Source organism: Podarcis erhardii (assembly GCF_964252035.2).
Source record: "Podarcis erhardii genome assembly, chromosome: 12".
In the NCBI taxonomy this organism is placed as follows: Eukaryota; Metazoa; Chordata; class Lepidosauria; order Squamata; family Lacertidae; genus Podarcis; species Podarcis erhardii.
Window position 1 is genome coordinate 3,041,916 of NC_138513.1, and position 16,873 is coordinate 3,058,788.

Here is a 16,873-nt window from a genome sequence, read left to right on the forward strand (position 1 = left end):
TTTTAGGAGGGAAAAAGTGAGTCCTATAGAGCAAAAAATACGATAATTGCTCCTCTTCTCTCCAGGGTGTTAGGCAGGCAATAGCAAATCACCTATACTGTTTAATCTCAGGCTATTCCTTCTTTTCCTTTGAAGCCACAGCTTCATTAGACTTCATAGGGCAGATTTCCAGTAGGGTCCAAGAGATCCTGCCTTCCGCTTCCCTGCTCTTGTTCTCACCCATTGCACCTCTGTGGTCTCCGTCCCTGTAACTGCCAGCAGCTCACACAGCCAGGCCTGGCCACGAGCCACATCTGTGGTCTTTGCCCCAGCCAAACCAAACTTCCTCCCTTGAGAGAAGCTGGGCGGTTGGTCAGCACCCTGTGGCTGGCTTTCTCTGTTCGGCCTGTAAGAGCTGTGTGCGCTCCACAGTTTCACAGCTGGCTAATGGCTTAGGGGCAAAGCAGCAACTGCATTTTTAGCCTGTATTTGTTGTATGGCATGTTGCTTGGCTTGGTTGCACTCTTGCCTCTGTCTGATTGCATTTTATTGATTTGCTTTTGCATCGTGCATTTCCTCCAAGGACCCTTGAGTCCAAGAGGCATCTGGTTTTGTCCTGGGAGGGAGGTAACTGGCCTGGTGTTACTCAGTGACCTCTAGGTCTGAGCAGTGATTTGAATCCAGGTCTCGCTGATCATAAGAACATATGGAGAACCCTCCTGGATCAGACCAACGACACATCTAGTCCAGCATCCTGTTCTTACCTTGGCCAACCAGATGCCTATTATGGGAAACCCGCAAGCAAGATTCGAACACAAGAGTCCTCTCCCCTCCTGTGGTTTCCAGCAGCTGGTATTCAGAAGCATTGCTGCCTCTGAGAGCCAGTGTGGTGTAGTGGTTAAGAGTGGTGGACTCGTAATCTGGTGAACCGGGTTCGCGTCTCCGCTCCTCCACATGCAGCTGCTGGGTGACCTTGGGCCAGTCACACTTCTCCGAGGTCTCTCAGCCCCACTCACCTCACAGAGTGTTTGTTGTGGGGGAGGAAGGGAAAGGAGATTGTGAGCCGCTTTGAGACTCCTTCGGGTAGTGATAAAGCGGGCTATCAATCCCAACTCTTCTTCTAACTGTGGAGGCAGAGCACAGCCATCGTGGCTAGTAGCTATCAATAGCCCTCCATGGTGAAGAATGGAGCAGTGCATTACTCGCATTCATAAAAACCTGACCTTGCATTGTTAAAAGTCTTTTTTTAATGTCTCCCCCTGATAACAGTGGGGGAGGTGGTTGTACTCAGTACAAATATACCTGGTTACAATTATTATTTTTGCTCTAATGAAGTCAATGCTTTAAAAGTCCTTGACCAAATCTTCTCCTTCACCTTCTCTTTGGCTGGTTCAGTGACCAGACTCGGGCCTTAGCTGCAGAAGATAGTGCTCTCCATCTTCCTTGCCTGTGTGCAGTCATGCAGATGGGATTGACCTTGTGCAGAGAAGCAGCTTGGAAGCCTCTGAAGCTCAGAAAGAACTTCCTAGCTTTTTGCTTTTAAGCCTTGATGTCCTTGAGGAATGAAACCTTTAGGTCAGCTTCTCTTCCAATCTGGTGCCTCCGTTTTGGACTACAACTCCCATCAGCCTCCGCGGGCGGGTTGAGCTCATGCTCACAAAGTTAAAAAATGCTGAAGATTTTTCAAAGGTCTGGTGGGATGAGGCTTGCTTGTTACGTATGGTAATTCTCTGTGCAAGAATAGTGGCCTGTTAAGAGTGGTGTCATTCTAACGTCCCAGACGGCTTCTACAGCCACACGGATCTCTGCAGAGCAGACAATGAAACAGGCAAATACCATATTTTTTGCTCTATAAGACTCACTTTTTCCCTCCTAAAAAGTAAGGGGAAATGTGTGTGCATCTTATGGAGCGAATGCAGGCTGTGCAGCTATCCCAGAAGCCAGAACAGCAAGAGGGATTGCTGCTTTCACTGCGCAGCGATCCCTCTTGCTGTTCTGGCTTCTGAGATTCAGAATATTTTTTTTCTTGTTTTCCTCCTCCAAAAACTAGGTGCGTCTTGTGGTCTGGTGCGTCTTATAGGGCGAAAAATACGGTAAATTGGGTTGCTGCCCATAGTTTATTTTTGTGTATGTGCGTTTTGAGGCTTGAATCAGCCCCTGGTTAAAGTCTTGAGAATGGTTCAGCCAACCGAGGCTGATGGCTGTTGTCATTTGGGGCCGTCGGTTGTGCATCATAAATCGACCACATCACTGCGTTCCCCATCCCAGCTAACGCAAGCCATCTTTGGCCTCCGTCTGTTCAGAAGCAAGTTTCACACACTCTTACTACAAGATTAGGGTAGCTAATTAAATTTCCCCGAGGCTGGCCTGCCGGTGCTTCTTGGAAGTGTCTCCCAACATCCGCTTGGCACCAACTTGCCTAACTGGCTACCCATAATAGAAGAAGCTTTTGAGAGATTAGTTCTGCTCTACGGGGATGGACTTACCAGTTCTCCCATGGACAGAACCAGAGAGTTGCTTGAACTGGAACTGGTAGCAACCGTGCACATCTAAAACATGTTGATAAGAATCAATGTAAGATCAAACAGTTACCCGGCACCTGGGAATTGTGAGCTTGTGAGCTTTCCCTCAGGGACCAGAATGTTGAATTAGATGGGCTGTTGGCCTGATCCTGCTGTGCTCTTCTTCTGTTCTGATGTGCTTTTTCTCTCCCGCTGCCCAACACCATTCTTATAAAACTATCTCCTAATTGTTAGCATGCAGAATTTGGTACACGCTGGTAAGCAAGAGAACCAGGGCAAGAAGACCGTTCCCTGCAGTAGGCACAAAGAAGTGGGTCCTGCAACAAGTTTATTAAATGCATTTCATGTCTCGTGAGCATACTGACATTTAGCAATTCTGGGTTTCCAACCTGTTTTAGGGCCCCCCATTTTTCTTACTTAATTTCAGCAAACTTTGGGTTTCCCCCAAATCTGCCGATGCTTCCCTCTTGCGTATAGATGGTGATTGGCAGGATAGTACAGTGGTACCTCGGGTTACAGACGCTTCGGGTTACAGGCGCTTGAGGTTACAGACTTCACTAACCCAGAAATAGTACCTCGGGTTAAGAACTTTGCTTCAGGATGAGAACAGAAATTGCATGGTGGCGGCAGCAGGAGGCCCCATTAGCTAAAGTGGTACCTCAGGTTAAGAACAGTTTCAGGTTAAGAACGGACCTCTGGAATGAATTAAGTTGTTAACCTGAGGTACCACTGTACCAACAAGTAACTGGAAGCGGTGACTGAAGACAAGTGCAAGCTAAGGAGGCCTCCAGCAGATTCTCTAGTGTCAGCCCCACTGAAAAGGGATGCTCTGTTGCTTAGGCACAAGTTTGCAGGTTCCTTGGATCTTACAGCAGCTCCTGCTTTCTGTCCAAATGAGTCATTTTGGGGTCGCAGGCGAGTTCATGAAGCCTGCTGTCGTGAATCTCCCTTAGGCATAGCATCACGAAGCTTGCTCGAAAGGAAGAGAAGTGTAAAAGTGATGCAGAGAGGAGCACTCGAACCAACTAAATGTGACACAGCACAGTTGGATCAGCTAAAATTGCAGCATGAGATCAGGTAGCACTTAGCTGGCCTTGGGTTTGCTTAGCAATACCAGCCTGCAGAAACGAGTTGGCATCGTCGCTGCTGCCTGTCTCTTTCCCTCTGGTGCTTTTGCTACAAAAGGGGGGGGGGTATAAATCCTCCTTTGAATCCAGAGGCCTGCAGAGCATTGGAGAGAAGCTGTTTTATATTTAGCAGCTCATAACAAGAGTTCCTGTGGTACTTCTCTCCCTGCCATATTTGCATGGCTCCCCACTTCCCCCCTGTTCCCAGAATGCCTTGTGTTTCCAGGGAAATTTCCCCTCCCACTGTTTAAAGACAAAGACTTCAGTAGCTTTGGCTCCTAGGGATGCTTCTTCACGCTGGAGGAAAGCCGCTCTTCCAACATCTCAGAGCAAATCTTTCCTCTGGTATGACATGATGGAAGTCACAGCAAGTTAGGACTCCATTTGGCCTCTGCTCCAAGCTCTTTGGGTCCTCAAGCCCTTGACAATTCCTTGCCAATTTCAGGAAAATTGTTGTTGTTGTTGTTGTTTAGCCGTTTAGCCGTGTCCGACTCTTTGTGACCCCATGGACCAGAGCACGCCAGGCACTTCTGTCTTCCACTGCCTCCCGCAGTTTAGTCAAACTCATGTTGGTAGCTTCGAGAACACTATCCAACCATCTTGTCCTCTGTGGTCCCCTTCTCCTTGTGCCCTCCATCTTTCAGGGTCTTTTCCAGGGAGTCTTCTCTTCTCATGAGGTGGCCAAAGTCTTGGAGTCTCAGCTTCAGGATCTGTCCTTCCAGTGAGCCCTCAGGGCTGATTTCCTTCAGAATGGATAAGTTTGATCTTCTTGCAGTCCATGGGACTCTCAAGAGTCTCCTCCAGCACCAGAATTCAAAAGCATCAATTCTTTGGCAATAAGCCTTCTTTATGGTCCAGCTCTCACTTCCATACATTGCTACTGGGAAAACCAGAGCTTTAACTATACAGACCTTTGTTGGCAAGGTGATATCTCTTGCTTTTTAAGATGCTGTCTAGGTTTGTCATTGTTTTTCTCCCAGGAAGCATGCGTCTTTTAATTTCATGGCTGCTGTCACCATCTGCAGTAATCATGGAGCCCAAGAAAGTAAAATCTCTCACTGCCTCCATTCCTTCCCCTTCTGTTTGCCAGGAGGTGACCAGTGGGCATGATCTTCGTTTTTTTGATGTTGAGCTTCAGACCATATTTTGCTCTCTCCTCTTTCACCCTCATTAAAAGGTTCTTTAATTCCTCCTTACTTTCTGCCAGCAAGGTTGTGTCATCTGCATATCTGAGGTTGTTGATATTTCTTCCGGCAATCTTAATTCTGGCTAGGGATTCATCCAGCCCAGCCTTTCGCATGATGAATTCTTCATATAAGTTAAATAAGCAGGGAGACAATATACAGCCTTACCGTACTCCTTTCCCAATTTTGAACCAATCAGTTGTTCCATATCCGGGAAAATACCACTCTGGAATTCTGCTTTGGGAGGCTCAGTGGCAGAGTATCTGTTTGCATACAGAAGTCCCAGGTTCAAAGCTTGATGTCTCCAGGTAGGGGCTGGGAGAGACTTCCCCTTTGAAGCCCTGGACAGCTGCTGCCTGTCAGTGTGGACAATACATTTTTTAAAAAAATATTCAAAGTTATAACAAAACATATTATCCAAAAACATATCCTTATCCCCCCCCCATTTTTCCTCCCCCGCCCCACAGAACCCCACCCCCACCCCCCGACTTCCCTCAGTTCCAGTCTTTGGTTTCTCCAATAATGCTATTTTCTGCATGTTACAAAGTTGTATAGATCCTCAAACTGTTTAGCTGATTATTATCAGTAAAAGGTTTGTGAATGTTTATTCAAAACCTGCCAAGGAGTCCAGTTCGCTTTGTTGCGTCTTCAGATACTTTGTAAAGGGTTCCCATTCATCCTTAAAGTCACAGTTATCCTTGTCCTGTAGCTTATATGTCAATTTTGCCAGTTCTGCATAGTCCATCAATTTTTCTTGCCATGATTCTTTAGTTGGGGTTTCTTTAGTCTTCCATCCTTGTGCTACCAGAACTCTCGCGGCCGTTGTCGCATACATGAAAATGTTTTTCAACTTTTTTGGCAGGTCTTTCCCTACGATCCCCAACAAAAATGCCTCGGGTTTTTAAACAAATGTTAAATGGAACATTTTCTTCAATTCATTATATATCATTTCCTAAAAATTTGTAATTACCTTACAATCCCACCACATATGATAAAATGTTCCCTCCTTTTCCTTACACTTCCAACATATATTTGAACTAGTTTTGTACATTTTCCCTAACTGCACTGGTGTTGTGTACCATCTGTACATCATCTTCATCTGTAAATTTTAAGTTAGTTTTCCATAATTTAACCCAATCTTCCACCATAATGTTGTGACCTACATCTTGTGCCCATTTAATCATAACTGATTTTACCCCTTCATCTTTCGTCTCCCATTCTAATAGTATGCTGTATGCGGCCTTCAGTAGTGTGGACAATACTTAGCTAGATGAATCATTGGTCTGACTCGACATTCCTTCTTTCTACCTTGCTAGCTTTACAGGAGTTTCTCACCCACTATGGATTAGATTTTTAACAGCATGCACAACACGTGGATTATTCTCTCAAACATTGCCCTTGCTGTGCAACCTGATCTTCCCGGTGCAGCGCATGGGGCAGCCTTAAATCTTTGGGCTGTGTCCTCCTTGCCATAGTCAACCGCGTCACCCTCCTCCCTAGCTGTGCAATAGGCAGGAGGCCTTGGAAGGAAGCCACTCTGCCCTTTGCCAAATTTGGGGCCTGTGCATGGCAAAGGCAAGAAGAGCTTTGAGGCGCTTAAAGGATTTTAAAAATAAATCAGCTGTATAATCATGGATATGCTAAACAAACAGACACGTTGCAAAACACCAAATGAAAGCGCCAAATGAAATGCTTACGCACCGGTGTTAAGAACTTGCAATTCGGTAAACAGGGTACCACTCTGCGTGAGAAGGAAATGATGGCAACAACAGCTTTCATTGTAGCATCATCACTGAGGGAGCTAAAACTTTGAGGGAAAGGGGCAGAGGTAAATTAGTAAGACCCACCAGGATTGTGGACAATCCAAAGTTTAAAATGCTAAGTGCTTGATCTAAGAGAATGCTTATCTTCGTCAGTTCCTGTGGTTCTTAACTGTAGCATGGTAACCATAAATGATCCTTGGGGTGCAGACTGGACGAGAGAGTCACCACTTTCTCTAAAAATAATAAGCTTTGGTGTACAAGGGGTGGGGTGGAAATCTTGTAAGAGAATAAGCACAATGTCTTTATTATTCTGTGAAAATGTATCCCCCAATTTAAATCATGTTAAATGTGCTTTATTTTCCCTTCCTGATCAAATATTTCCGTTCAGATACATTTGTCCTTTGGAATAAGTGTGTGGTCGCTAAGAGACTTCTACTTTGAGCATGGAAGGATAAATAAATATCTATTATGCAGCGGTCTGCAGACCACAATTCCCTTGCTATATTTGAACATACTTTGCATGGACACCAACTTTGGTTGGCTACCTGCTCAGGCATTTGAATGACATCTCTCTCTCTCTATGGGAAAATTAAGATGGGTGTTTATCATTTTGAGAATGTGAGCTGATTCTCCCATTTTGTTAATTTCCTTTCTTTAACAAAGCTGCAAGTCAGTTTTAGAAAAGAAGGGTGAGATGCAAATGCAGTAAGCAGTCTGCATTATTTTCTGAGAATAGCTATCTGAAAAAAGTTTTGCTGCTTTCGAGGCACACATGTTAGCACCCAGCGATGTGACCCTGAAACGCAGGATGTTGGTGTTGGCTCTCTCTGCAAAGCGCTGCACTGGTAGCAACCCCCTGTGTCGCTCCAACAGGGATCCAGTAGAAACAAAGCAGCTCATTCTGGTATAAAGGGATGGCTGACGGCCTCTGACTTCCTGCTTCTCGTGAAGACAAGCAGCTGCAGCCCTCCCAGAAGTTTCAGAAACAAACAAACCCAATGCAAACGGTTGCCAATGGTGGAGCGTTTTACAAACCAGCTTTTCACTGCGAGGTCTCAAACACAATCCTCTTTGTTCGCTTCTCTTGGACTTATTTACATGAGTAAGCCTCGTGGCTCATTCTGTCATTGGCCGTAGCTATCACTGAAGTGCACAGGGAGAGTGTCTGTGGCCAGAGGTTACCTGCTACGTGCATTGAGGTGATTGCGGTGACATGGCCTTTGGCACAAAACCCTCTTGTCTGGTGACGGGGAGGAGAGAAAAAGGGAAATGAGGGTTAAGTTGCAAATGATGCATCGACTTGGGGCAATGGAGGACAGCTGAGAAAGCTGCTGGTTCTGTGTGACAGCACAATATTAAGACCAGCTAGTATTGCAAATTGTTCACCAAGGTAGGACTGAGGGGCTGCAGGGACAGGTCAGTAGACAGGTGGGGGAAAGGTGTTTATCTGTGTAGAGATTTGTACACACAGAAGCACATGACAATCAACGTGTCTGTGTTCATGGCAGTGATTACATAAACGATTGTTTTAACATGCTTGCTAGTCTAGGCTGCATCAACAGAAGTATAGCATCAGGATCAAGGGAAGTCGTGGTACTGCTCGATTCTGCCTTGATCAGATCCCACCTGGAGTCCTCAGTCCAGTTCTGGGCACCCCAGTTTAAAAAGCAAATTGACAAGCTGGAACATAGGCAGAGGAGGGTGACCAGGATCATCAAGGGCTGGCAACCAAGCCTTGTGGGGAATGGCTGAGGGAGTTGGAGATGTTTAGTCTGGAAAAGAGGAGATTGGGAGGAGATGTTAGAGCCATTTCCAGATATCTGAGGGGCTGTCACGTGGAAGATGGAACAAGCTTGTTCTCTCCTGCTCCTAAGGCTAGGGCTGAACCAATGGATTCAAATGCAAGAAAGGAGATTTCAACTAAACATTAGGAAGAAGTTGCTGATACTATGCACCGTTTGAATGGGGAGCGAACTACTTCAAAAGGTGGTGGACTCTCATTTCTTGGAAAAGTTTAAGCAGCGGTTCAGTGGCTATCTGGGATTCTTCAGCTGTGATTCCTACGATGACCCTTGGAGTCCCTTCCAAGTCTACAATTGTGTGATTCTATACCGATGAGGAATGAGCAGGTGGGCAGGAGAAGGAAATCACTACTGTAATACTTCTGGGAACTTGTAAAAGAAACTTCGGAATGCTAAGGCACTACTTGGCTTGACTTGCCCATAGGTCGTTGTACAGCGGAGGATTGAATGGAGACATGGATTTGCTTGAGGGAAGGGGGATGACCACTGCTTGCTTCTCTCCCTTGTGAAAATTGTCCTTAGTTTAGTGGGCTGTAGCTTGCAGGTCCAACTGAAGTTCTTCTCTGAAACAACCAAGGGCTCGGTTTGACTTGCTGGTTATCAACGATGCTTTCCTTTTTCTCTTCCCAGTGTCCCCAGGAAAGATCATGGATGAAAAGATGTCCTACAAGGAGTTTCTGGACCGCAATGATTCGTGGACAATGGACGACAGGGCCCATTGCTTTGATCCACAGCCAGCATTTAAGCCCATGGATGTAACAGGTAAGAAGTAGCTGCAGCTTCGCTGAGAACGGAAGCACAGAAGCCTGCATTTTTATTGAAATCCCCCTGAAATTTCAAACCTGAACGCCATTCCAGGACCAATGCCTGCTTCTAGAAGTCTATGTTAGATTAGTGTCCCCCGCCCCCTTTAGGACTTGCTTGCCTGAAGGAGTTACCTTCCCCATCCATCTCACCAACCCTCTTCATCAGAGTCTGTCCGGGTCCTCTTCTTCATTGCCTAAACCAATGTGGTGACCTTCAGATGTCATTGGACTACAGCTCCCATCATCCCTCTTCTTTAGCCATGCTGACTGGGGCTGATGGGAAGTGGATTCCAATGACATTTAGAGGCACTGCATGGACTATCCTTGGCCTGCTGGTGGGTTTGTCAGTGGTGGCTTCCATGTGCCCGGAACATTCCAAAGGTTGACTATCTGCTGTAGGAGAGAAACGAACAAAATACTTCAACCATGATTCCACAGAGGCTCACGCACAGACAGCCAATATTTTTCCTACTACCACAGCACACCTGGTCCTGAGTGCCTTAACTGAGATTCCTACATTGCAGGGGGTTGGACTAGGTAACTGTTGAGGGTCCCTTCCAATCTACAATTCTATGATTCTATGACTTTTTTCAGTGCACACTCCACCGTGACTCAAAGATCTGCTTCTTTGGGTGTAGTCACAACCAGCTTAGACCCCGTGAACATACATGTGGAGCTAGGTACGTGAGACAAGCCTGCCAGAAGAGGTCAGTGGCCCATATAGTCCAGCATCCTGTTCTCACAGTGGCCAAACAGCTGCATATGGGAAGCTGTAAGCGGGAGCCAGACATCAGAGCACTGGTTTCCAAAAACTGATATTCGGAGGAATGATGGCTCTCACAGCGGAGGTTGAACACAGCCGCCATCATTGGTAGCTGTTGACTCTCCATGAATTTGTCTTGTCCTCTTTAAAGGCAAACAGGTTGGTGGCCATCACTGACTCGTATGGGAGGGAGTTGCACTGTTTAACATTGCTGTCATGAGCATTCACTTCCAACATCTTCTCCTGACTGCTGACTGCCCAAAGAACCCCTACAATGTTCTGAAAGGAGATAACAACAAGTACAACAATTTATTATTAATACCCCTCCCACCTGGCTGGGTTTCCCCAGCCACTCTGGGCGGCTTCCAACCGAAAATTAAAAACAATACAGCATCAGACATTAAAAACTTCCCTAAACAGGGCCGCCTTCAGTTGTCTTTTAAAAGTAAAATAGTTGTTTATTGCCTTGACATCTGCTGGGAGGGCGTTCCACAGGGCAGGCGCCACTACTGAGAAGGCCCTCTGCCTGGTTCCCTGTAACCTCACTTCTCGCAGGGAGGGAACTGCCAGAAGGCCCTCGGAGCTGGACCTCAGTGTCCGGGCAGAACGACGGCGGTGGAGACGCTCCTTCAGGTATACTGGACCGAGGCCGTTTAGGGCTTTAAAGGTCAGCACCAGCACTTTGAATTGTGCTTGGAAACGTACTGGAATCAAACGTACTGGAATCAACGTAATGTTGATTCCTCTGTCCGTCAGCCCCTTTCTCTTGTGGCTTGCATCCAACCAAGTTCTAAAAGCTGGCATGCAGAAAAACTCACCCCAGTAACGTTCCGATCCCATCTGCTGTCCTGGCTCTTTAAATGTTTTCAGGCTGCAGGGACAGGGAACAGACCCTCCCTCCCATTCCCCAATGCTGAGACTTCCTCCGTGGTGGGAATGTGTGTTTAAGGACCCTAAAATGGAAACACCATTCCCACGTGCTAGCTTTGGACAAGCAGAGATGGGAAAGTGGGCGTGCTGCTGGGTCAAATGTGCAAAACAGGTCAGCAGAGAGGCATACTTTGCTCAGGTGTCCATCACCCTCAGGCAGTGGCAATGGGCTCCCTTCTCATACCTCTGCTCAGTTTAATTCCATTAATAAGTCACCTGGAGCAGCGTAGCTGTCATGGATAGTAAAGCTTCCTTGTCTGCTGCGGGAGCATTTGCATGATTTAGCTCTGTGTGCGGCGCTTAATGCCACAGTGATAATTTGTGTGTTCTGGAGCATGAAACAATTGGTCTGGTTGTTCTCTGCCGCTCCCCACCAACCTGATATTCCAGGCTGATGGGGCTCCCTCTGCGCGGAAGCACTTCGCATCTTCTTTGTGCGGCTGCCTGCATGAGCAGGGACTCTCTGGACTCCTCAAATCCTTCAAAATTCAATTTCACACAGCGGTTGGCTTGGAATGGCTCATGGGCGCTGGCCTACAAGGCTGGGACAGAGAGATTAGTGTGGAGGGCATACAAATTGCATCAGTTAAACTGATTTATCCCCTATCTCTGCCGTTTTTAAAGCTGCCTCAAATAACCCATCAATCCTGAAAAACGGGGAAATGAGGGGGCCCGTTTGCAAAACCCTAGAATATATTGCAATGAGGGCTCAGTAGCAGTTATTCTGACATGTGAAAAGAGGCTTTTGGGTAGAAGTTGATAGCTGATGTGCAAGAATATGCTCTTCTGTAGCCCACACACTCTGACTTTTGGGTGTGATTCAGTATCGCTGGCTGTGGGAGCTCAGAGATTTTATATTTACACACAGAATTATATTTCAGGCTTCTGATAGACATCTGGTTGGCCACTGGGAGAACAGGATCCTAGCAGGGATCTACCCACCCACCCATCCCTGCATCAGACAGCATACCACACAAACTTATTATGGATCCCCCTTTAGAATTTGGATAATCACTAAAAGAATATGTATGTTACTGTGCTTGATAAAGCAGAGGGCTTTTTTTTTTGCTCATGTGGCACAACATATAGGCTTCTGTCTTCATCAACTGCTCTGGTAGAAATGAAACGATGCTGTCTTATTTATATTCATCTTCCTTTCTTTTTTTCCTGGCTGCCACCTTGGAAACGGCATCACTTCTTTTTTATCAGAGTAGCTGATGAAAGCAGAAGCCTAAATGTTTTGCCACATAAATAAAAAAAAACCCTTTTGTTAATCACAGTAACGTATGCATATGGGAAAGCATATAAACCCACTTAAATAAACCTAACAACCTCTAAGTGAGTTGGCTTGCTGAAATTTCATAATGTTTTTAGCAAATGCAGAATTTGGACTTGCTGGTTTTTGAAGACACCGTTGGGACTGTTGTCACGGTGGATGTTTTTGGAACAATACTTGAGCTCCTTCCAGCCTCCGATGTGTTTACATGTTGAAGGTGCTTATTAAGCACTTCAGGAGCATGGAACACCTAGCAGGATCAGTGAGGCTCTTAGCGTACTTTCAATTCATTTGCCAACGCAGCACCCATGGGTGCGCATGTACTCACAGGGTCCTCTCTCCTAGCTGAAATCAGGCTTGAAAGAAGAATACTGTTGTAGACAATAGAGCAGGCATTTTGTGTTCATGTCTGGGGTGTGTGTGTGTGTGTTTGGTGCCCAGGACAGTTTCTCTGGTTTGCAAATGGGACACCATTTGGCAAACTCTAGATCAGGGGTAGGCAACCTAAGGCCTGGGGGCTGGATGCGGCCTATTCGCCTTCTAAATCCAGCCCGTGGACGGTCCAGGAATCAGCATGTTTTTACATGAGTAGAATGTGTGCTTTTATTTAAAATGCATCTCTGGGTTATTTGTGGGGCATAAGAATTCGCCCCTCCGCCCCCCCCAAAATATAGTCCAGCCCACCACATGGTCTGAGGGACGGTGGACCATCCCATGGCTGGAAAAGGTTGCTGACCCCTGCTCTAGACCACCTAGTCCAAAGGACAGAAGAGTTATCCCAGGCTTCCTCAACCTCAGCCCTCCAGATGTTTTGAGACTACAATTCCCATCATCCCTGACCACTGGTCCCGCTAGCTAGGGATCATGGGAGTTGTAGGCCAAAAACATCTGGAGGGCCAAGGTTGAGGAAGCCTGAGTTATCCCCTTCTAGTGGAGAAGACTCATAGTTCCCTTGCCTCAATAAACACTGTGAAGGGATCCAAGCGTTGGCAAGGCTTGAAGTTAAAACCCTCCCCAGAATTTCTCATGTAGGTAGATAGAGCACCACAGGGTGACCTTTTGAGTTGTGAGTGTAAAATCATAAAACCATAGAGTTGGAAGGGATCCCGAGGATCATCCATGCAATGCAGAAATATGCAGCTGTCCGGTACGGGGATTAAACCTGCAACCTTGGCATTATCAGCACCATGCTCTAACCAACTGAGCTATCCATGCACTAAAACCAATTGATTAAAGAGCTGGCGCTGAAGGAGAGCGGAATGGACGAATTAGCATTGATGTGGCTTCCTTTTGCACATGCAAGCCATGACTGCCCCAGGGACAGGGACAGGGAAGGATAAGGCTGGATCATGCTTGAAGCCTCTCGTCCAATATCCCCACCTGCCTTAGTTCTGCAGTATCTCAATGTTGGTCTGGGAAAACCTACATCTTTGTTTCCAGTGAAACGTGGAAGGCTCTCTTTGCCCTGCCCCTCATAAGAAGCGTGGCTTCCGCTTCCTGTAATGGCGCCCAGCTGCTAGGTAGAGGCTCATTTTGGAAAAGCCGCTTTGCCTGCAAAGAGGTCACCGAGGCTCCTCTCTTGCTTGGCTGCCTCTGTCCAGTCAAGGGTGTAATAGGATTCCTGGCGCAAGCTAACAAGATGGATTGTAGGTGGTCGCTGGGTTTGAGAACTGTCTGGAAGTGGCAGGCCGTCAGGATCATCTGACACACATGCAAACCTGTCCCTTCTGCACATAGGCTTTGGGCTTGTTGTGTCTGAGATGCCTCAACAAGTAAGATGCTTCAACAATTTGAGCGGGTACACCTGAGGCATTTTTTTAAATAAAAAAAATATTATACACCTTGCAAGCCCAGGTATTATGTCTTTAACTGCACAGAGATACATTTTATTTCTTTCCTCATGTCAAGAGACCCTGGTTAGGGTTCAAAATGTTCAATAAAACCATGATTTAGGTTGGCTGCCTCTCAATCCTGCCCTGAAGTGGGTGTCTGGGGTGGGTATTGATGAGTCTTGCTTATCAACATCCAAGTAGAGGCAGGGAAACGGGTTTGACTGTGGTTTGCCCTGTGCCAATGTGATAATTGTAGTCCAGCAACATTTCGAGTGCCTCACGTTAGCCATCCCTGGCGCAAAGTTTAGTGACAGTAACATCTTAAAGTTATACCTGGAACAAAGTTAGCTTGGTTGAGGATCCCACAGCAGTAAGCCCAGAATTCGACATCTGCTAACCTTTGCAGAGCACACTTCTGGTTCCCTTGATAGACGTAGAATCATAGAATCATAAAGTTGGAAGGGGCCATGAGGGTCATCTAGTCCAACCCTGTGCAATTCAGGAATCTTTTGCCCAATGTGGGGATTGAACCCCTGACCCTGAGATTAAGAGCCTCGTGCTCTGTCAACTGAGCTACTTGTCTGGCTGTGGCTCATCATTAAAAAGTGTTGTGCTTCCACACAGAACTGAAGCTCAAGCTCTGTCTCCTTTTTGACGGCTGAGTGACCAAAATTTCACTATAGCAAGTCCTTGAGAAGTTTAGACACACATTTTTTCCAAGGGTTGGGGTTTTTTGGTGGGGTGGGGGGAGAAGGATATTCATCTTCCTAAGCCCTCCTTCCCCTTGGACTCTGTTCTCAGTAGGTAGCCTGTAAGATAGATGAGGCTCAGCTAGCCTCAGCTCCTTTGCACCCCGTTGCCATGGCCCCCTGTACCCCTCTCTCGTCGATTGCCACATCTGTTACACAGCAGGCAGGGCTGGCACTGCAGGTGGCAGGGGCATGGGGGTGTCCTGGGCTGCTGAATCAAGATGGAAGCTGTTCTGAACTGTGCCACGGCTCGAGACCCTGGACAAAGACGCCAACTCTCTGCTGATTGTCCCATAGAGCCTTTTAAGATGCACCGCGAAGATGTCCTGTCCGACCTCCTGCTGCTTCCTCAGGAAATGACGAATGTGCCGCCTTTCGGGGAGTATTTTGGAGCTTCGCAAGAAGTCCATGGTACAATTCTCTCCGCCGCGCTTGCCGGTTGCGTAACTCTCTCCCCGCTTCAAGTGCCACTAAGGAATTCTTCTGCATGGCTGACATCTTTCTTCTTCCTCCTCCTCCTCCAGTGTGCTTTGAAACTCGTGTTAATTATGGAGAGCACTGAGGGACATAATCTGCTTTCTCAGTAGACTTCTAACCTGCCAGTGGGTCTTGAAAAATCTCCATGCTTGCAATCATGCCGTCGGTCGTGAGGCTGGGCTGCTTCATGCCTCCCTTAGATCTTTTTTTTTTTTTTTGTGAAATTATAGACTGCCGTTTTGGTGTTTGGAGGAAAGCTTGGAAGTGTGAAGAAGACCACGTTGATTTGAAACCTTTAATTCCTGGGCAAAGTGTCCCATTATCCAGAGTGGCGGTGAGGGAATTGAATACCACCACTTCACCAATCTTTTGCTCCTGTTGGTCCGCCAGTCTCCCAGCCCTCCTTTCTCCTTGTGGCTGGTGGAAACAAAAAAATCCCAATCCTCTGCAGCCAGAATTGAATGGCATTAGAGGTGCAACATTTGGGGCTTCTGTGTAGCCCTCCTGCTTTTCTGGGAAAATGTTTAACCTGTCCTCCTTCCTCACTTTCTGCTTCCCTCCCCTCTGCTTGCTCTGACCCCCAGGAGAATATATCTGAGGCCAAAGGCCAGTCTGCATTGATATTACGGCCTAAGACTGGTGGGCAGGCCACCTCTGAAGTCTGCACCACAAGGCTAAGACAAAGCCTAGGCACTCTGCAAGGCACTGTTGGGTGTGATGGGGCCTTGTTGCTACCTCCCCACTTTATTAATCCTCTTTCACCCCCTCTGCTGCTTCCTGTGGCTGCCATTGCCACACCCACCTGTCTCATGATGCTCTGCTCGTTCAGTTTTGCAAGGCTTAGGACTAGGGCATCAGGTGGTCCCTTGCTGGTTAGCTGCAGGCGACCACAGCAGGACCAGAGGCTTTGTAAACTGGAGCTGGCAAGCAGTTACCAGACAGCTGCTGTGATTGTGCTGCCACCAAGTCTCTTTACCTCTGGTTTTAGAGAACCCCCTGGATGCTGGCTGGGGATGACGGGGTCCAAATCATTTTGGGACCCAAGGTTTGGGGAATCTATTTAAAAGACACTTCGTAGTTTTCCTTCCTCCTCCTACTGTCACAGAACACCAGGAAAGTAATAAGCTCAAGCTTAAGACTTGGGTGTGCTGGTAGCAGCCAGGGGAAATGAACATTTTCTTCCTCCTCTGGAAGTGTGTTTTTCTCAGTGCAAAATGCTACCTGGAAAGGAAATCCTGACTCAATTAGCTGCCGGGGCTTCATTTCCTGCAAGGTTTGTATTGGTTTGTTAGTTGATGGAAACACATTGCATCCCACTTGAGAGACCGAATCAGCCTCAGCTTGGTTCAGTCTAAGCGTGAACGCCCCCTTCCACATAGTGGATGGCAGGGGATATGTGGTAGCTGGTGGTGCAAAAAACCTGCCTTGTTTTTTACAGCACCTTACGGAATTGCAGGGGCGCCTGAGCAGCCCCCTCTGGGACCCCAACACCCTCCTGCAAACATTTTTGACCCCATGGCCTTCCTCGATTCCGGGGCAGAGTCTCTGCTGAACCAGAACGAAGCAGGTGAGCCCATGCTGATCTGTTGCCTCTGCCAAGAACACCAGAAGTCCTGGGGGCGAATGGGGGGGGGCGGGGAGGAGGCAACCAGCAGCTAGTAAC

The 16,873-nt window shown here is 47.2% G+C and overlaps 1 protein-coding gene across 14 annotated transcripts in view; it reads left to right on the forward strand.

The window, feature by feature from the left end:
- Positions 1-16,873, forward strand: part of MAP4 (microtubule associated protein 4) — a 212,158-nt gene that overhangs the window by 103,059 nt on the left and 92,226 nt on the right. For 10 of the 14 annotated variants that reach the window (XM_081834122.1, XM_081834123.1, XM_081834132.1 and 7 more), the window contains exons 5-7: positions 9,008-9,139; positions 15,031-15,144; positions 16,649-16,777. In XM_081834122.1, coding sequence (XP_081690248.1) covers positions 9,008-9,139; positions 15,031-15,144; positions 16,649-16,777 — 375 coding nt within the window. The remainder of the gene's footprint in view (positions 1-9,007; positions 9,140-15,030; positions 15,145-16,648; positions 16,778-16,873) is intronic. The other 4 variants (XM_081834134.1, XM_081834124.1, XM_081834131.1 and 1 more) reach the window with 3 other exon arrangements.